This window comes from Rhea pennata, chromosome 14 (genome assembly GCF_028389875.1).
Source record: "Rhea pennata isolate bPtePen1 chromosome 14, bPtePen1.pri, whole genome shotgun sequence".
Lineage (NCBI taxonomy): Eukaryota > Metazoa > Chordata > Aves > Rheiformes > Rheidae > Rhea > Rhea pennata.
In genome coordinates this window covers 20,547,198-20,568,007 of record NC_084676.1, presented here as the reverse complement: position 1 = coordinate 20,568,007, position 20,810 = coordinate 20,547,198, and the positions used below count along the sequence as shown (strand labels likewise).

At 44.6% G+C, this 20,810-nt stretch overlaps 2 protein-coding genes across 6 annotated transcripts in view; one reads left to right on the top strand and one right to left on the bottom strand.

Moving 5' to 3' along the window:
* The window catches only part of SHROOM1 (shroom family member 1), a 42,573-nt gene extending 32,578 nt beyond the window's left edge, over positions 1 to 9,995 (top strand). For 4 of the 5 annotated variants that reach the window (XM_062587632.1, XM_062587631.1, XM_062587633.1 and 1 more), the window contains 5 exons: positions 587 to 657; positions 4,795 to 5,394; positions 6,173 to 6,323; positions 7,575 to 7,847; positions 9,396 to 9,995. In XM_062587632.1, coding sequence (XP_062443616.1) covers positions 587 to 657; positions 4,795 to 5,394; positions 6,173 to 6,323; positions 7,575 to 7,847; positions 9,396 to 9,650 — 1,350 coding nt within the window. In that variant the 3' untranslated portion in view covers positions 9,651 to 9,995. The remainder of the gene's footprint in view (positions 1 to 586; positions 658 to 4,794; positions 5,395 to 6,172; positions 6,324 to 7,574; positions 7,848 to 9,395) is intronic. The other variant, XM_062587635.1, reaches the window with a different exon arrangement.
* Positions 9,996 to 19,330: 9,335 nt separating this feature from the next.
* On the bottom strand, positions 19,331 to 20,551 carry SOWAHA (sosondowah ankyrin repeat domain family member A). The gene has a single exon (XM_062587596.1). The coding sequence runs from the start codon at positions 20,549 to 20,551 to the stop codon at positions 19,331 to 19,333; it is 1,221 nt and encodes a 406-aa protein (XP_062443580.1).
* Positions 20,552 to 20,810: the final 259 nt, after the last annotated feature.

Below are 20,810 nucleotides of genomic sequence, written 5' to 3'. Positions count from 1 at the left end.
CTGAAAAGTGTAAGCAGAATCCGGGCAGAATTATTGGTTATGACTGATCAAGTGTACAGACAGAATTAATACACGGGCCTTAGTGAGGACCAAGTGTCTGCTTCAAGAAACAAACTGTACAAATGTCATATGCAGCCCACTAGGGTTGGGCAACACACAGGGCACATAACGATCCCTTTTAATACTGTAGATAGATATATATATGATTTGACATTCAGAAATCTTGTTTGGATGAGCTGTAGAGGAAGGTGGGGTATGTGGTCTGTAAATCTGATGTATTCCAAGCCTCTTTAGAAGGAAAAAAAAAAAAGATTGTCTCATTTCCCTTGCAAACTGTGTTATGAGACTGAAGCTTTGGTTTCCTAGTTCACTGTTTTTTCACTTGATAGCAGAAAAATCCTTCCAAGGTCTAATTTGCACTTATACTGCTTTTATTTATTTATTTATTTTGCTCTCTACAATGTCAGTTTGGTTTATTCCTTCCTCTGCTCCTGGGCCCTGGCATCATTGTCTGCAGTGCACTCTGTAAATGTTGTAATGTAGTCTAAAAATGCTGCATATATCAGTGTGCTGTTTCCATTCCCAGGGTACTTCCAGATGTGCCGGTTCTCCAGCGCCACCAGCCCAAAGCAGTGAACTGTGTCTTGGCCTCCCCAGGTAAGGCTGTGCCACCAGCACGGCTGGGCGAGCGCGTGGAGCCGTGGCCACTGCTAACCAGCAGTAGCTCTTAGGAGTCCTGTTGTCCTTCCATCCCGGGATGGTGATGATGCCCTTACCTGGTGTGCGCTCTGCCGCACAGACTAAGGAATCACAGGACTCACCCCTGCCTGATGTTATGTCAAGTGTGATTGCAGGTGTGATTGCTTCTGTCCTTGCCTCTTGGGATCCTTCATTGCTCTAATGGGAATTATTATGTGGTATGCTATTTTCTTTCCCTTTGGAGCAATCTTTAAAACCATTTTTACTCTGCGGTGGAAAATGTACAAACATACCAGAAACTGAGCTGCTCTCTCTGCTGAGCTATGTCCTGCAGATATTTGAGATCATTGCTCCCCCATCTGGTCTCCAGCAAAAGCAGCACCTGGAATTAGCTCAGATATGCCCACAGTCTTGAAAAATATGCTTGCATAATGGTAATGGTGTGGGGAGGGGTTGTTTGCTTGTTTTTTTTTCCCCTGGAATAAGATTACAGTGCAATTTACACATAACTAGAAAGTTTACATGATCACCCTCAATGTTTGTTTTGCTCATTTAGGAGTATTGGGAGAAAAGCAGCTGAGCTTTTTTTCAATGATGAAGTGGTGCTGACGCTTGTGTAATAACCTCTATAACTAGATTTTCTCCTGTTACAAAGACATGAATGGTTTTTGGAGAGCTGCTCATGTCAGTAAAAATTCTATTTTTATTTAGATTTTAATATTTTGTTTAAGTTTCCAAGTTCAGCTGGAGGCTTAGGTCATGATAAATATAACCAAAAGTTCTGGACAAAATATTGTGACATGATAAATGTATTTGTCCATAGTTCTATGATGTATACTGGGGAAAAAAAAGATCCAGAATTCATTTCCTTGCTTATTAATTTAGATGTTCATCTATGGGAACTTGCTTTAAGTAAAGGTTTCATCTGTTTCAGATATTTTTTTCTCTTCTTCTTCCAGAAGAAAGTGCTGTTGAGCTAAGGTAGAAAATCCAAACTAGGATATGTTTGCATTATCAGTTACTTCAAAAAAAAAAAGTTCAAACTAGGGCCAGCAGAAAGAGCGTATTACGATTATTACCCACTCCAATGCTGTTCATATATCAATGGAAAAAAAGCTTGTTAACTTTATTTTTTTCATTCTGTATTTATTCTGCACATACAATTTTGAAGTCATTTTCATTGCTATTATCCATTTTCCCTGATAGTGGCTAGGGATGCTTTGTTTAACCTGCAAGATCTGATCTTAGCCTTTACTCCCTTAGCCTACTATCTTGCCCTTTGCCACTGTAGCGAGGCCCTGAACACGTAAGGATAAGGCCGAAGGGTCTCTGATGTTTGCGGTGATTTTCTTAGGTGTCCCTTCGTCTCTTCCTTTCATCATGTATCACTTCATAAAGATGTGTTGATCTGTAATCACAGTACTGCATCGCCATCTCATTGCTTAGTTGAGACATTGCAGGGAAGCATCCTGTTGTGATACTGCACTGTTTTGCAGGGAGTATTTTTAGAACAGTTTTTGATTTAAAAAAATGGCTTTTCCAGCATTAAGTGTATCACCAGAACCAGCTGAGTCAAGGTCAAATTCAGTTTTTATTTTTTAATTGCAGTTAAAGGGTGTGCATAATAGATTAGGTATCTCTAAGCAATATTGTTAGTCATTATGTAGTATGAAACACGAATAATCTTTTCGTCACCAAGCTGACTTTTTTGGATGGAAGGCTAAAAAGGCTCTGTTAAAGCTAAAAAGCAGAGTCTCTGCAAACCTGGAAGGAGGGCAACTATGGAAAGAGGTGGAATTTCAGAAACAGTAAGACTCATTGTTGAGCCAAAGCGTGGCTCAATTTCACCACATGAAAAGCCTGTGCATCTCACCAGTGCCTGGGCTTGAACTGAGTAAACACAGCTCAGCTGCAAACCGTCAAAGCACTCAAGAGAGCCCCAAATCTGGGCCAGGAAATCTGCCCAGACAAACAAATGCTGAAGATGTCATGGGGCTCATGGGATTAAATACAATAGTCCAAACATTTGAGAGCTTTCCTAGCACAACAAAGCCCACTCGCATTTTCCTAAATCTAGAGACAATTCCAGTGTATGTGTCTGTGTGTCTTCACTGTGTATCCTGCAGTCTGCACTGGTTAAACTTTAAGTTCCTCATCACTGTCCACTGGCCTGGTCTGCTTCAGGAAAATAAAATGCTCATGTTCGTATCTCCACATATGGCTTAGAAAAGACCTACATCATGCACAAAACCAGGGTTAGTTAGCACCAAGGGAAGACAGACTCTCACCCAGCTCTATTATTTTTATATGTGACCTTAGAGAAAGAGCTAAACAAAGGAGAACAAAAATTGAAGCAAATTCTTTACACCTATTTAAAGGAAGAAAATATTTGCTTTGTGTGTACAACTTTAAAACTCATTTGTCAATTTAACTTAATTATATCAAGGTTTAAAAATTTTCCTTTCATCTGACCCCTGTAACTTTCTTCTCTACTTGCCCCCTCATAATCCTATGAGGTTATGAAAAATGTTGCTAGAGGAAAAAGTAGTTTGTGCATTCAATCATCATTAATACAGTAACATTTGCATATACAGATGCACTGAGTATTTTTACAAACAGTTGCATGTAAATATATGCATATTGTTTGCAAAAGATGAATTGCACCGATATTGTTTGCATCTTGTGTTCAACAGTACTCCTATATTCTTGCAAATCCTGGCCCTTATGTGTATTTTAAAAACATGTATCTATACCTACTCTATCATCATGAATATAATTATTTGTGCCCTGCAGGCAACAGCTTCTTCCATCAGAGGTTTTTCTGAAATGTTGCATCAGAAAAATCAAAACACAAGATCAGACATGCATTAGCTCATCTCAAAAGGAGCAGTTTGATCCCAAAAGGATTAACTAAAAGGTTTCAGTAAAACTTTTAATAGCCACTTTAAAACAGAAGCCATAAACAGTGTTTCTATGTTTTTATTCAGTTCACCTAAAGACAAAAAAAATTAAGAGGTCTTTTGTGATGAAGATTGAAATGCAGACTAGAGCATTGCTTAGATAGCTGAAGTGATTCTGGAGACAGTGACTATATAAACTTAGGCTCTTAATTTTGGGCTGAAATGTTGTAGCTATAGAAATAAGGTGTATGGAAAAAGACAGTAAAGGTTTGCCCTCATGTGATGCTGTCAATGCATTAAAAAAAGTCTGATGGAGAAAAAATGAAAATATTGGAGGAAGTTTCTTTTCGTAATGGGAGAAACTTAACCTACTTATACTTTTTTGTTTATAAGTGTAGAAAACAGATCTAGATTTTTCTGAAGTTCTAAATTTCACCAAGACAGTAATGAAGCTGAGGCATTTCATTCTGTAACATGTGTCTAAATAAAAAATATAATTGCACACAATTTCTAAGACAGGGCAGTTGCTGAGAAGGTACCTGAAATTTCAGTCATGTCCCTGCCAAGGGCCATCACCAAACAAGAAGGAATCCCCGAATCAGTGACTGAAGAAAATTCCTAGGTCCTTCTGTTCTGGATGCCAGATAGAAACCTTCTCTTTTCTGCAGCACTTTCTTCTTACTCCTTTCCGAGTTTTTGCTTTCTCAGCAGCAGCATGGGACTGCCTGGCAGCTCTCAGAGGCTGCGATCCCGACCTGGAATTGGCAGCATGCTGGAGCTGGTGATCACTCCCCTCCGCTGGTGGGCCAGGAGCAGCTGCCGCTCGCTGGTCCCGGAGCGGGAGGGCTCCTGGCAGCCCAGCGCCCAGCACTGCTCCCAGGGCCGCGGGCTCGCGGTGGGTCCCCACTGCTAGCCAGCATGGGTCATCGCTAGAAAATGGGCGTTATTAGAAAATAAGATGAATGGGGATTCAGCTACACATTTTACATACTCCCTTTTCATCCCAATGTGCTATTTATCTCAAGCAAAATGAATAGCTCCTACAGAATAAAAATTTTAAAAACTTTTAATAGAAAGAGGATGCTAGGATTATAAGGATAGTTAGCTGCAACTACTTAAAATATTTCATCTACAAAAGTATCTATTATAGAGAAAGTCTCTCAAATAAATGCAACTTTTGTCTTCTTTCTTATAGTTTCCATGATGCTGAGAAAGATGACTGTAAAAGTTATGAAGATAAAGACAACAATATAATTGGAAGTTCATGCTGTCAGTTCAGTAAGGAGCTGATTCCTGAAACCTCTATTCCTATCCCAAGAAGTGGAAGCAAGGAAGATACTCAAGTGGAAAAGGAGTGCAGAATAAAATCTCTGAATGGCAATTTTTTAATAAAATGTCCAGAACAGCAGTTAGAGGCAGATGATCCAGTTGTCCCTCAGGAGAAAGTAATACACTGCCAGACCACATTTTTATTTCAGGCTCATCAAGGAGAAAAAAATACAGCCAATGGTTTAGCTGCAAAGGAAACATCTGTGCCTACTGGACAAGATGATATTCTCCCAGAAAAAGAGAAATATCTACCTAAAAGGAGGCTGCAGTCTGCTGAAGACCAACGATATGAAGAACTTGCTATGGAGATCATTGCCAAAGACAGTTCTCTGGCTGATATTCTCATGCCTCATACCATTAGAAAAACTACTCTAGACTTGATGGAGGGTCTTTTTCCTATTAATATTTCTATGTTAGGTAAATCACACAGGAAAAAGGAAGATGTACAACCTGTGCAGGAGAGCGAGTAAGTAGAAAAAAGTAATGCTCTGGTATTTCAAGCTATTTTAGCATATGGATATCATGTATATTCTTATACTAAGGCTTGGGCATCTTATTTTTGTTTCATTAGCAAAATGTTTTATTGTTCTGATTTACACGTCAAGAAATATCTCAGGCTATGGGTACATGACTGGAGAAGAGAAGCAGAAAGTGGAAACTTGGAGTAAGCCACACCACAATAGCTGTGTATAAACAAACAAGCTGTGCATTTTGAAAGTGTGAGAAACAAGTAGGCTGTGTATTGGTAGATGGGCATTTAAGGTATGACAAATTTAGCCCAATTCTGTTGGAATAAATTTGCTGCTGTTCAGCCAAGCTACGTGGTTTCCACGCCACATCGTTTGCACTTTTTGCAAATCTTTTTGACAAGTTCACCTACTCATGTGTCCATTGCTTACAGAAGAGGGAGACATGACTGGGCTAAGAACAAGAGCAAATACTGCTGTGCAAAGGTGGTGACAGGGCACCTTGCTAGCCATGCTAATATGGATATATTGTAAACAGTATGCCGAATGGCATGCATCAAAAGCACCATGACCCCTCATAAAAAGGGACTATGACAATCCAGGGCTGCAAATCTTTTACTCCATATCTTTTCAAAAATAAGAAACATTGTGGCTTTGAGAAGAAGGAAAAGTGATTCTGAAATAGATACGTACAATTAGAGAGATGCATACAATTATGAATGCAATGTTTGTGGACAGAATTCTACTCAACACAAATGTTTATCTTCTGTTCAATAGCAGGAAAGGTAATCAAGATCTAACAGAAGAGAGCCCTGAGACTGAACACAATGCCAAGGACAGGAACGAAGATCCTGTTTCTAAGGGGAACCAAATCCTGAATAAGAGTAGAGACAGCACAAATGACCTAGATGACATCACATCCAAGAAAGTAGGTAGATGACTATGAAAGGAACAATTGTTTCTTCACTGTGACAAAGATATTAATATCACATATATTATTGTGTACACTTTTATTCATGGCTTTTATGTCACTAATATTCTTTCACAGATAACTCTGAGTCAATTTTTTTTCTGTAGGTAACACTTAAAGTCCTGACAAATTGGTATATTGATTATAAATGGTGGTATTTAAGTCCTGTGTGATTTTATTCAAATCCCTCTTCCCACATACTCATCTTCACCATGTCATCAGGGATGGGATGTACTGAAATAAGCAGCAGAATTGGTTATACATTTCCTGGCAAGACCAACTCCAGTGCAGCAGCTGACTCACAATTTAACTCTCAGATCTGTTCTCAAAATCTATAAAAGTCATTACAACTGGTAGTCTAAACTAGAAATGCATTTTACAAGAGCTGGAAGCAGTTTCTACTGTTTCGGTACATTTGTCTCTTTACTTCTATATATGAAAAGAATAAAGTCAGGTTGGATAAAATTGGATTACAGTTCTACTGATAGGAATATGGTATCCTAGAAGAATAATACATAGCTTGTAGATTTTTTTTTTTTTTTCTGTAGAAACCTGGCCATATTCCATCTCAGGTAATTACAATCTACCTTCCTGAAATTCTTCCTGCTGTGGATGTGGTGACGTTTTTCATTGCACATTGTTGAACTGCTGCTCCTGTTCATGTCAGCATTGGCTGATTTCCATAAAAGCTGATACATTTGTTCTCCCACTCTGATCTCTGGGCCTTTTTCTGTATTAACACTTTTGTATCAAATGGCCTTCCTCGCTTGGTTTACTACCCAGGATAATTTGGCTTACCTGAATCCCCTGTGAAATCCTCTTTTTCTGTGTAGATTTCAAATGAAATTTCAGTCAGTTCTTCTAAAATTTGATATAACAGAGCTGTGACTTCATGCTTATGTCTTAGAGCATACCCATATGTAACCATGTTGTAATCTTTATTCCAGTTTATTCCTAACTCTGATTGGAAGCTTTCTGAGCTAGGAACTATGTCTCCAGTTTAAGATGATTACTCACCCTTAAGAGCATGAGAATTAAAGTCTACTCTGGAAAATCCTTCCCCTGCTTTTTTTTCCCAGAAGCTTACAATTATTTTAAAAGTCTAAAATTTAGTAGAGATGGTGTGAGGAAAATTCATTCTCTTTAAGTAATTTGAATTCTCTCTAGCAGTAACAAAGTTTTCTGTTTTTCTTCCCCCCCCCCATGTAGATGGAACTCATTTCGAGCCTCCGATCAAAACTGCAGACGCTACGGGAGGAAAGGGAACTTGTCCTCTCTGAAACCAAGAAGTATGCAGAGCGTGGCAAAGAGCTTGAGGCAGTGGTGCAAGATATCTGCAAGCCCAATGAGTTTGAGCGCTACATGATGTTCATAGGCGACCTGGAGAAGGTTGTGAGTCTGTTCCTCTGTTTGTCCAGTCGTCTTGCCCGAGTCCAGAATGCCATGAGGAAGATTGATGGAAATACAGATGCTGAGGAGAAGGTGAGTGACAAGAGAATTTAATTTGTTTTGATCACCTCTTTCAAAGTGGGTCTATGCTTGCCTTCATTTGTCTGACAAATAGATAAACTATACTTAAATCTGAACCAGCCATTGCTTAGCCAGTTAGTAACAAGCCATGGGCTATGTTTCCACAGCTGAAGCAGAGCAGGCCTGTGGCAGAGGCAGCTGTGCAGTGTTGGAGAACAAAAGCAGGTGTGCTGTGTGCAGAGCGTATTTTGCTCTCTGACTCTGCGTGAGGTTATGGCAGGAGCAGCAAAACCCTGGAGAGGGTCTGAACTAGAGAGGCAGCTTTTGAATGCTCAGACTGCTCGCTGGGAAGTAGTTCAAAACCTGTGCTTTAGGATCCCTCCCCCCCCCCCCCCTTTTTTTTCCATTGGTAACTTCAATGTGGTAATTACTGCCTTTGAAATCTTCTTTCACTTAATGGACTTGTCTTCACTATATGGAGTAGGAGGAAGGTATTGTCTTAACTTGAGATAAAATTCCCTGCAGTTGAACTCAACTAGCCAATTGTGCTGGAAAATTAGATCTTTCATCATGTCTCCAGGAAATTTTTTCAGATCTGAAATATGCTTTTTAATATAGAAGACAAGCCCAATTTATCCCAGAAATAAGGACAGAAGAAACTCATCAACTCTTTTAAGCAAGTTTTTCAATATTTTTAGCAATATTTTACATTAGCTTTGGCTAATATACACTTTGTGGTTTGGGGGGGATTGTTTCTTGAGGGTTATATTTGTGTCTTCATAGTAAATATATTAAAATAATTTATTCGCTACTTTGAATAATGTGCTCAATAAAGACTTGTTTACATGCCATCATTCTTATGAGTATCTCCCAGTCACTGCAATTGCTCCAGTGTTAGCAGACCAAGGCGTTCCATTCATTAAGGCCAACTGCCGTTTTCAGCATGCAAATAGTTACCATAGCTCTGTGCCGGTTTTATTGGCGTGGTCCTGAAACTGGAAATTTTCTGGCAATGCTACGTAGCCCTATGAAAACTATTACAGCTGAAACAGAATTAGCTAGAATGCAAAAGGTATTAAAATCCTGTAGAACAGGAAAGGCTTGATTCTTATGGATTTAAAAGAAACCTTTGATGAACAGTTACTCTCTGTATCAGAGTTATTGTGTTGCATGTAGATTTTAACAGCAGTCATTGGTTCGCTGATCACATGCAACTCTCAAACTACAAAAATTTGTGCCTGAAAGAGTTTCTACTTGAATAAAGTAGATACAACCTACTCTAAAATTACCAGAATTTTAAGAGTGTGTGTGTGTGTATGTTTTTTTTTCCTGAGAACGTGGAAGAAGTGAGCTTTGATGGGATTTACTGGTGTCTTTACCTTCAAGCCACAAGAGTGAGTAATTCAATCTAGAAAAAACTCATGTAGAACAGAAAGCCTACAACAGGAAGTAATTAAACTAAATAGACTGTAGCTTCCAAATGAAGATCTAGACTTTGCCAGAAATTATGAGTTTTCATATTGTGATGCTTTGGTTTTTTGTTTTTGTTTTTCCTATTAGCAATCACTGAATGAACGACACAAGCTCTTGTCTAGACAGCGGGAAGATGCAAAAGACCTAAAAGAAAATCTAGATCGTAGGGAAAGAGTGGTTTCTAGTATCCTTGCCAAATACCTGACTGATCAACAGCTCCAGGATTACAGACACTTTGTTCAGGTGAAGACCTCCTTACTGATTGAACAGAAGGACCTAGAAGAGCAGATTAAATTTCTTGAAGAACAACTAGAAAATCTTGAGAAAAGTATCCACCTCTAATAGCCAGCAACAGATCATCCACTTTTACACATGGTGATTTGTGACGTTTTCCTGGAAATCCATATGTATTCATTGAACTTGGCTCAGTTTGATGAATTCTTACTTCTTACAATTCTGTTAGCACCACAGTATTGACAAGTGCTTAGATGATCTAGGCACACACTGGAAATGCTTTCCCCTTTCCATAGACCAACTGACAAAATCTTACAGTATGTAGCAGATTGCATTTTGGAAATGACTGATAGGATGTGTTGCTCCTATTAATTTGGCATATTCCCCCCCGCCTTGTTGTCTGTCCGTCTGTTCCCAGATTGACATAATCTCAATAAAACAATGGTATAAATATTTTCCTCTTGTGGGTGAGCTGAGTGTTTGAAAAGAAAGAGGATGTGGGTGTTCGAATCTGAACTGGAGATTAAACAATGCCATAGTACAATATTATGGACGATTTCAGTGCAACTCTTGCACTCATTTAATGTTAACAGTCTCTTTATATGTATATATATTTATATATGTATAACACATAGTAAATGAATATACTGTCATGTAAGAAAGCAGTCACTTCCTTTCCTCCGTAGTTGCCATCCGTGAGTCCCTCCTGGCTTCGTGTAATCAAGGTAGGCTGCTACCAGAAAACAACAGCAGTGATCTTTGGCATAGACTACGAAGAACTGACTAATGACGAAGCCAGCTTAAGTGAACACTTCTCAGACTGATAAGCTCTGCTCTTACTCCTGCACAGTCTATTTGCAAAGTCCTTGCTATTCTTTCAAAGTGTTTGTTTTTCAAACAACGCCTTAAGGGTTTTGTTTTTAAGAAGATTTTCACCACTTCTACCACATTGGTATTCCCAGGCAGCTCTTGTTTAGCATCTTTCCAAATGCTAAATTTATTGTTCAAGTATGTTACAAAGTGCAAAAATTAGAAATAATTTTTACTGTTTTCCAAAAAGTCATGTATATGTGCTCCTTATTCCTTTGTTATAAGTTTGAATTTCAGGCAAAGCGAAAAATGATACTGGTGATGAAACTGGAACCTCTACTGGCGAGCGAAGCAGAAATCGCCTTTCAAAAGCAGCAGTAGATCTGGAGGTCAGGTGGGTCAAGATTTTAATGCTGGTTTTTCGTTATTGATTCATTACTAATGGGCCAAGCCCGAGATAACGGCAGTAGCTCACATTGGGTGTAAGTCATGTGCAGCATGCCTGGCGCAGCTGCATGCTGGAACGTGGACTTCCACAATCACAGTTTGATGTGCAAATACAAATAATGATTCAGTCTCATCCCATCTTAAGAGCTTTACAGAGGATCCTCTTTAACAGCTAGAAGCAGCCCTGAGCATTTGTGATACTGATGAAAGACTCTTCAGTTCCTCAAAAGCGCAGCCATTACCTGCAAGAGGAAGGGACATGTTGCTCTGGGGAGATGTGTCAGCCACTGCTCTCAGCAGCATGCTGTGGTGTGGAGTGGGTAGCAGCTGTGCGCTGGGGAGGACGTCGCACCAGAGATGACAATGCTACACTACTCCTCATCAGCTGCTGTGAGAGGGAACCATCCAACCCTCCAAGGGATGTCTTTGTCAGTTTACACTGTTCAATTAAAAAAAATCTTTCTCTAAAGCAGATCTCACCAATTTTGGAGCTTGGTGCTGCCCGGAGTATCCCGCTGTGGCACAGTGTGGCATGGCAGTCCCTCGACCACTTGTGTTCTCGGCTCTGCTTGCTGAGCTCAGTCCCCAAGCTGAATAACCGGTGTCCTTCCAGCACTGCCACGTTCCCATCTGTGCTGCAACGTCCTGTGGGGAGCAAGGGGTGGCAGTAAGGAGGCTTTAAAAACAGACCCTTTTGGAAAAGATGAGGGGCTCGTATTTCCCCTATACTTTGGCAGAAGGCATCATCCTGTTGATTCATGAGCATTGTCATGACAGATATCTACTGCCTTGCTGAATAGCAAAGCTTTTACAAGAATACTGTGATCCCACATGGCTCCCTGCAGTTGTTGTCTAGCCCTATGTAGTCCGAAGACTGAAATGTGAGACGTGGGGTGTAAGTGCAAATAACTGTTGGCCGTTCTAGGAAAGCAAGGAAATGCTGCAGATGTGGTGAGGGTGGAACTGAAACCCTATGCAGTGCTTGTACCTTACTACTGCTGCGCCACCCCTCATTAACCTGCTGGCTGTGCCTGGAGTTTCCCTCACGTGCCACTCCTCCAGTGATGATAGTGCAGTTCCTCTGCCAGGCACCTGCAGATCGGGGAAGCCTCAATGCTCTGATCTGCCTTCCAGCTGCCACTCAAGCCCTGGGAAGCAGGTGGTTTGCAGAGCTTCGGGGCCTTAGCAGCTCCCCAGTGCTGAGCCCTGCAGGGCCCCTTCTCAGGCAAAGAGGAGTGAGGAGGTGTTGGGGAATGCAAAGAATGAAGAGCTCCAGGGAGTGATCCTACTGCTGCCAGCCCTGACCCGCCTGTGCCACGGGCAACCCCGACCGGCCGAGCTGGGGGCTCACCATGCTGTCTGCAAGCCTGATGCTTTGCAGCATCCCAGGTAGGAGGTAACCTGACCCCTCCACTAAGAGCAGCAGAGACCCGAAGTGAGGTGTCTGTACGAATTAATTGCAGCTCCATGCAGTGAAATAAAAAATAAGAGTGCCCAGGAGAGGTAAAAAGGTGAAATAAAATGTTAGAGATTAGACCTTCCCCTTGGGAATGCTGGCTGTATTGAGGCTAATGCAATTTCAGGAATTATATCTGTAAGTTACTTGGCCTTCCACGCACAAGAAATGTGGGGGAAGAAACTGCAGTAGCTTATGTTCTGCTGAGCAAAAGCAAGTGGGCCTGATCTCTGAATAAAAAGATATTGCTTAGAGCCAGAGAGATTAGCCAATATTATAGGTGTGGGATAGAGCGAGAGGTCAGTGCAAATGGAACATGCATTATGTCCATTTGACAGTGTCTTGGCAGGAATTGCTGGAGTTGTAAAAGTAGCGGCTCATTTGGATTTTGATTCAACACCCACTGGGACATGTGGGAGTCGCTGCTGGATCAGGAGCTGCCATTTCAGCTGCTCAGGATGAAACTGAAAGGGTCTTTTTTAAACCAGACCTCATTTCTTCACTAAAGTGTTATGCCGCAGGACTTTTGCATGTGGAGCTAATTAAGGAGTGGAAGGAGGCTGGTGTAAATGTAATCTGCAAAAGATGTATTTGGTGCTTGCAAGAGCTGTGTTTAATAAGTAGATGGATGTTCTCTCTGCTTTGGGAATTCATGGCAACTGTTTGAATAAAATTTTAAAAATAAGCTTGGAGCAAAGCTAATCTTCAATGCCCTGAAGGGATCCCACGTATACATTAAAGAATAATCATGCAGTACAAATTGTGCAGCTCCTGGGTTTAACAAAATGCACTCAAGAAGTAGCACATTAATTACTCTGTTAAACAAAATATCATAAGCATTCAAGGTTACAAGAGAAAATGAAAAATATCACATGAGCCATGAAGCTGAGTCATCTCAGATAAATCTACTGAGAGAAAGTAGAGGTTGAACTGATTGTCTTGATTTAGAGAATAAGATGGCACTTCTGAAAATGTATATAAATAACCAGATGCCTTTCTAATAGGCTTCAGCCAATGAAAGAAGAACGAGAGCATCCCAAACTATCTGAAAAAGAAACCACTTATGCACCAATCCCTTGGGAAATCCCGGCCCAGGATGGTACGACTGGTGGTTCCAGCATCTCTTCTGGTGGCTCAGGTAGCTCCTCTACCCTGAGCTCAAGGTAAGTGTCACCTAACGGCACAGTGTCACCAGCTGGAGGTAGGAGACAAACCGGCCTGAGCTACCTTCCCTGAAGGCTACAAGAATCCCTGAAGCAGGGAGCTGCATGCGGACAGACAGCCGTGCTGGCAGGCATGAGCAGGGGAGCTGGGCTGAGTCCCTGGGCTTAGATCCACCTTGGCTAGCTGTATGGAAAGGGGGGGACCCCCCATGGAAGAGTGGGGGAAGCAAACGGCACAAAAGCAAACATGGTGATAAAGGCTCTGCATCTCACTGCAGTCTTTCACTGCAACCATGTTGTTGAGTCGCACTGGTGTGGCCATGCTGAGAGCATCCGCTTCACGCAGGGAAGAAGCTGCCTGGGAAGGGAAAGTTTGCATGCTGCCAGGACCTGCTTCTACACAGGGAAGGTGTTGTGCCTACCCGTGCAGGTACATAACCTTTTTCTTCAGTGTAGCGAGGCTAAAGGCCCTTAGACGAATCTGGATGTGGAGGGACGGTTCGAACAATGAAGTGGGCTCAGCCTGCAGCTCTGGAAGGGCAGTGGCCCCCAGGTTGTGTTTGCTGGGGGCACGAGTTGGTGCTTCACAGAGCACCAGGCGCTTGGGCATAGGGGCACTGAGGCCCGGCCATGGGTGCAGGGGTCGATGGCAGTGGTATGAGGAGTCACACGGGGACTCGGGAGCTGCGAGCCTGGGTGCAGGCTGGCTGCAGGCCTTGGGTGTTTCTAGAGAAATCACGGGGCCCTGGTCTAACTCAGCAAGGGCTGTCAGCAGAGTTGCATCAGTAAGTCCTGTAATAGGCAGCATCCTGAGTAGATCCATTCAGGTGGCCAGAAACTGCTTTTTCTGGTGTATTTTTATTCCACTGAAGGAGCTGGTACAAGTTCTACACATAGAAACACTCATTTCCTCATATATCCTGCATTTCCTTCAGAAGCGTTCATCAATATAGCTTTGCCAAAAAATGCTTTGAGATGCAATGGGCTTTTTTTGTCCCTTTAGGGAGGTTAAGGCCAGACTGCTCAAGACAAGGGCTTCGCCACATGCTTCCAGCACAGGTCTGTATCAGAAGTCTCTGCAGGTGTGACAGTGTTATCAATGGAACAGGTCTGGGGAGAGCAAATATTAGAGCAGTTTATCTATCTCTGAATGCTTTTGTTTGAACTGGGCTGGGTTATTTGGCAATGACACATTTTCAGTGCTGGCAGCTGCATCAGCATTTGAAAGCATCTCCTGGTGCAACTTTCCTGCTGATGAGCTCTAGAAGGATGAGCCAGTGGCCAGGTACCCGCATTTCAAGCTACCTGCATCTGGTGCTGTTCTGATTCAAAGTTGCACACTCTAATCCCTCTTGTTCGGTACTGTCACTGCTGCTGTCACAACGTGGTTTTGCCAGCAGGTTACAGGTTTCCTTGACTTGAAAGATCAGGGAGGCGAATATGAGAGGAGAGAGAGGAAGAGGGAAGCATGATCTTGGCGGTAGCTTCCCCACTGGGGTGAACAACCAATACTTGGGTGTTATATGCCATTTTTCTAGCAGTAGACAAACTTTAATGCACTGTTTACAGAGAGCAGCAGAAGCTGAGGCCAGTGTAAGAGCTAGGTGTGCTTAATGATTTGCCTTGTTTTATTCTCTTTATAAATCAGTGAATTAAACCCTGGAGCTGAACTAGTCAGTGAATGTTCCTCATTATGGTACAGAGCTTTTGATCTTTGTCTTTCCATTTTGTCCCCATTGCTCTCCCTCCGCAACAAACAACGCGCTGTTTGTGCCCGTGCTATGTAGGGGCCAAGTCCTTGATAATAACCTCTCAATTTGGAGCATCCCACACCAGGACAAATCACTGGAAAAAGCAGCAACTGTCCTGTTGCCATTTTACTCAGATTAACATGCAAATCAGGAGCAAATGCATGCAAGAAATGTAGGTCGCAGTGGAAATGCACAACGCAGGAGAAGGGAAGAGCCACAGGCAGGTCGAGAGGACTTTCTGAGTGGTTTCTCTGCCCTGGGGCTGCCCCTGTGGCTCCTGTTGGGCCCCTTTGCAGCAGGAGTTTTGTAGCAGCTCCTCTGCTGGACGCTGGCTTTGCGATGGGCACTTTCCACAGAGAGGTTCAAGACGTACGTCCTGCTTGGACAAAGCGTGAGCTGCTGGGAGCTGCAGGTGCCATGAAAGTTAGGGCAGAGAGTATCTGCAGCACTTCCTCATGCATAACTCAGGGGTCAGCGGTCCATGCAACGCCTCACCTCCTGGTCTGTGGCCTGCAGCCAAAATCCCACAAGGACACCTCTGCAGGACAGGACTGGCTTTCCCAGGACTGGCAGAGCAGAGGCACTTCCATTTGCACAAGGCTCAGGGGAAGGGAGCAAGTGCGGTCCAAAGAGCGATTTGAACCCAGGTCCGATTGCGTTGCCACCTTCGGATCAAACAGCCACAGCCCACAGGACAAAGTCTGTCCTTGCTCTCATGACTGTGGCTTGCAGTTTGTTTGCAGACCTCTTTCTCAGGACTTCAGTGCAGATTTTTGATCTGAGGTGCTTCAGAAATAGTTGTGCTGAGGAGGACAAACTGAGTTATCTTTAGAAAGACGGACCGAGCCAGGGTCAGACAAACATGAGCTTTGCTGATCTCCGATACTGGTAAGCTAAAATACAAGCCCGCGTTATTTATGTAGGTGCTCCACTGAAGGCAGAACATTCACAAGCTATGGATGACTCTGCTCACCATGCCTACACAGCTATAAAAAAAAATATCACTAATAATTGGGTACTTTGAAAAGACAAGGCAACCAGGGTGATACTTTCCATTTTACAACAGGAAAATTGAGATATGACAAGTAGGTAGCTAGTGACCAAGGTAAAACATAGCCCAGAGCTCTACAGCCAGGCCATAGCCTCAAAAGGCAGCACTTGCCCAGTGCATGCAGCCCCGCAGCCCCAGCTCTGGAGTTTCTGTGAAAACACTGTGTAAAGGTATCTGGACCAAATTTCTCAGCTGTCATTCATTCATGTGAAAACGCTACTGGGTTCAGCTGCATTTGGCCTTAAAACAGTGAAATGTAGGGAGAATCGATTAAGCTGATGGATTCATAAAACAAGATCAGCCTCAGGCTCTGCCAAGAAAGCACTCCTCTGCTTTGCTGAGCGTCGTACGCACTGTCCCCTTCGGAGCGTGAACTGGGACGTACAGGAACAGAACCCAGAAAAGCCAGAGACTGGTTTTACTTCAAATCAAAGGTAACACATTTTTGCAAGATTATAGTGGTTCACTTGCAGTAGCTCTGGGTATTTGTTTACACCTGCAGTCGAACAGCACTGGGTACACTCATCACAGCCTGCCTCAATATTATCTTTTCCTTACTCTGGAGGAGGAATGAGCTGAGTCACAGCACAGCCCGGGGCGACCGTGGGGGACCTGCGGATCGAGCTGGCTGCTCCCAGCTCTGCTCCTGAGCAAAAGCAGCAATGCCTGGTTTCCTCAAGGCATGTTGCAATGAAGCTTTTCCTCAGCTGCCACTTACTGCTTTTGCTCTGACACAACAGCACAGGATCAATGAAATCTTATCCCTACTCTCCTCAGGGTGAAGTCACAGCCACACCTCAGTGTTAAAACACACATACCACCACCACCCCCCAACCTACATCTTCGTACTTTGCCTCTATGCAAGTAGGAAAAGCAGCACAAAAAAACAAAACAAAACAAAACACTCCCCCAAAACAGCTGTATTGTTTGAATATGTATTAAGCATTTATCCATAACTAAAGAGCAAATTTCAAAATAAGCCTGAGTCAAACCAGAGATTTCCAATTCACATAGAAACAGAAAGCTTTAACTACGTGGTGTCAGTGCTGCTGCTGTTCCAGAAGTAACACGAATGCACACACATGCCTGTTTGGTTTCAGCAGCTAGAGCAAAAAAGTGTTTAATGGCAGTAGAGCTGGAAAGAATTTTTAGTACAGAGCAACAGGTTTTTCTAGAACTCAGAGCCGATACACTGAAACACGAATCGAGGTTTAAAATGACCACACTGATCAATGGTCTCACCAACAGCTAAGCAGCAAACAGGAGGGATTTTTTTTTCCTTCTCCAGATACAGACATTGTGAGGTCCTTGATCATTAACATTTGCCTGACAACCAGATTAGTTCAATATGGAAGCGGACAGATGCAGAGTAACCCGTTGTCTTCTAAGAGCAGCAGGGTCAGGCCCCTCCTGGGGCCAGTGATCACGCGTGGATGGAAGGAAAGCTCCTCTGGGGACATCACCAAGGGCCTTTCCAGAGCCACCTGGAGAGGGACAGGACGAGCCTCTGCCTTCAGTGCAGCTGGGCAGCGCGTGTTGCAGAGCGTTTCAGAGCAGCCAGTTACAGACAAAACAAGGAAGTACCAGGCTTAATTCAAGGCTGAAAACATACATTCCTGAAGTCACTGATTTGGAAAGAACAGCAAGCATGCAAACAGGGCTTCAGGACAGCAAACTGAGCACGTTGTGGGGACCAGAACGTCAGAGCAAACACAGGATCCTTGTTGTCTTCATCACCTCCAATTCGTACAGTCCTTAAACATTTCTTGAGGGAAAATATGATGGTCTAGCAGACTACTTAAAAGAGTCAGACAGTTTCTTTTCTTACCTCTGCCTCTACAGTTCAGATTAATTTTAACCAAATAATTAAAAAAATCTCATTGGAAGTGTTCACATAATCTCAAGTTCACATGCTTTTTGGAGCTACGTGTAGTATCATATATAAAACAACGATGTTATGTAATACAAAAGAAGAAGAAATGCAAGTTTTAGGTCAATGATCCATGCTGTTGAGATTCACATTGTTTTAAGTCATGCAGACATGCTGCTACAAAACACCTAACATGAAGTCCAACTTTTGTAAATATTTATTGTAAATAGACCAAAATCAAAGCTTAAGGTTTATAAGAAGAGAAGAAAAAAAAAGTCATATATAGAAGTCTATTTTTTTCCAGTTGGGTATCATGATATTTGCACTCTGAAGGATTCATTTTCTAAATTTTCACTTCAGTTTTCCACTATCAAATATCATGTTTTTATTCAGTTCTATTTAAGTGATTGAGCTCTTCTCAAGTTTATAAAAAATTCACAGTATTACAAGATACATGGTTAGTACCACCTGGTCAGAGTTTTTAAGGAGAAGAAAGAAAACAAAAATGGAAAAAACCCAGGCAACAGCAGCAGCATAAGGTTAACCTCGCTTCCGACTGAGGTAGACAGGTTACAGCGTTTTGAGCGACGAGAGGGTTGGGGTTTTTTTTTAAACTCTTCATCTAATCAAAGGCTTTAAGCAACACTTAGGATAGTCATATGAGTATTTCCAACAGTAAGAAACTTTGTTTTGAAGAAGTTAAATACTACATGCACTTTTTAATAGAAATATTCTACTTCTGTTACCAAAATAATCAGAAACATCATAGAAAACTATGCAACTTTCCTCTAATAATTTAAGCCTGCAATATAAAAAGCCATTTTAAAGTACCTGGCTAGAAGCTTGCTGTTCACAGTGTAAAACAGACAATTCTTTACCCTACTTCTGCTTTTCAGCTGAGGAACACAGATGAAAAAGGCTGTACCTTAAGCATTTTAACCTGTCCACGCACAGAGATGGTTCTACTTTTTCAACCATTAAGTAGGAAGTTTGCGCTCTCCATTAACACAAGGGCACGTACAGCATTTATTCGGGTCCGTAATGTTCCCTGGGCTCCCTTTCTACAGGCTTCTGCAAAGCAGGTGTCATCCAGCGGCCTCTGGAGCCAGACCCGATCACCGATTTAATTAAACGTCTGCAAACAGAGAAATAATAGAAATCCAGGCGCTTCCATGAAAAGCGAGAAAACCAAGGCCCCAGCTGCCCTCACTAAGCGACGGTGATTTCGCCAAGGCCAGGGCTAGTGGCTGAAGAACAGCTCAGACACGGGCCTGCGCTTGACCACCAGCTCTTCCTGCTCCTCCTCTACCACCTCGCAGAGGGACGAGTAGGAGGGGAAGCTCCCTCTGGTCTTGGGCTTCTTCCTCGGGCCCGTGGAGGCAGCAAGGAGCTTGTTTAAGGACGACGGCTTCCTCAAACCCTTGGTGAGATCGTAGAAAGCCATGTCATCTGATATGACCCCCAGGAAAGTGCTGGTGGAGCTCAGGATAGAGGCAGCAATCTTGGTGTTTTTCCTGATGGGCAGGGAGCGTCCCGTGCTGCTGTGGAGGTCGGGGTCGCCCAGCAGGCGCCGCACAGCGAAGGAGGCCCCGTCCTTCAGGTAGTGGTGCGGCTTCTTCCCGCTGTAGTCCCTCAGGTTGGTCTTGGCGTTGTAGCTCCGCACCAGCATGGTGATGATCTCCTCGCGGCCGTGCATGGCGGCCACGTGGAGCGCCGTGTAGCCGCCGTACGACTTGACGTTGATGTTGACGTGTCCGCCGGCTTTGGTCGCCACCTCGATGATCTTCCCGGCCATGTCGCAGTTGCCGCACTTGGCAGCCCAGTGCAGGGCGGTGAAGCCCGACATGAAGTCCCGGCGGGCCGCCAGGCTGGCGTCGGCCAGCAGCAGCCCGTGCAGCTCCGGCGACCAGCGCCCGCCGGCGGCCTTCACCAGCCACCGGTGCTCGGCCTCCTCCAGCGGCACCGCCGCCGTCTCCTCGCCCGCCCGCTGGCTCTTGGGCGCCCGCCGCAGCGGGGGCGAGCGGGGCCCGGTCTCGGCGGGCGGCGGCGGGCAGCGCACGGGCAGCATGCAGGGCTTGGCCGGGGGGTCCCGCCGGGCCGGGGGGTCCCGCCAGGCGGCGGGCAGCGGCACCTCGCCGCCCTCGCTCTGGAAGCGGCCGCGCAGCTCGGACACGGCGCCCGGCGAGGGCAGCTCCTCCGGGGGAGCGGGCGAGAGCCGCCCGCCGCCGCCGCGCAGCGCCTTGCGCAGCACCACGAACTTGGCGCCGTCGCGCTCCTTCACCACGGCCACGGCGTTCACGGCCGCCTTGAAGCGCTCCCGCCGCGCCGCCCGCTCCGCCGGCTCCGCCGCCGCCTCCAGCAGCGGCCTGAAGCGGCTCAGCAGCTCCGCGTTGCGCACCCGCCCGCCGCGCTCCCGCAGGAAGCCCAGCACGGCCGCGGGGCTCACGGCCAGCTCGGCCATCGCGCCGCGGCCGCGGCCCGTCCGCGCCGCTCCCGAGGCAGGAGGCGGCCGCCGAGGGGAGCGCCGTGTCCCCGCCCCGGCCCCGCCCGGCGCGGCGCGGCCGCCTCCGCGGGTGCCTCCCCCCCGGCCGCGCTCGCTGCGCTCGGTGCGGCCGCGCTCTGCGCCGCCCGCGCGGGCCGGGGGCTGCGGGCGGCCCGGGGGCTGCGGGCGGGCAGCGGGGGACGCGCTCGGCGCGGCTCGGCAGCGCTTCCCCCCCGCG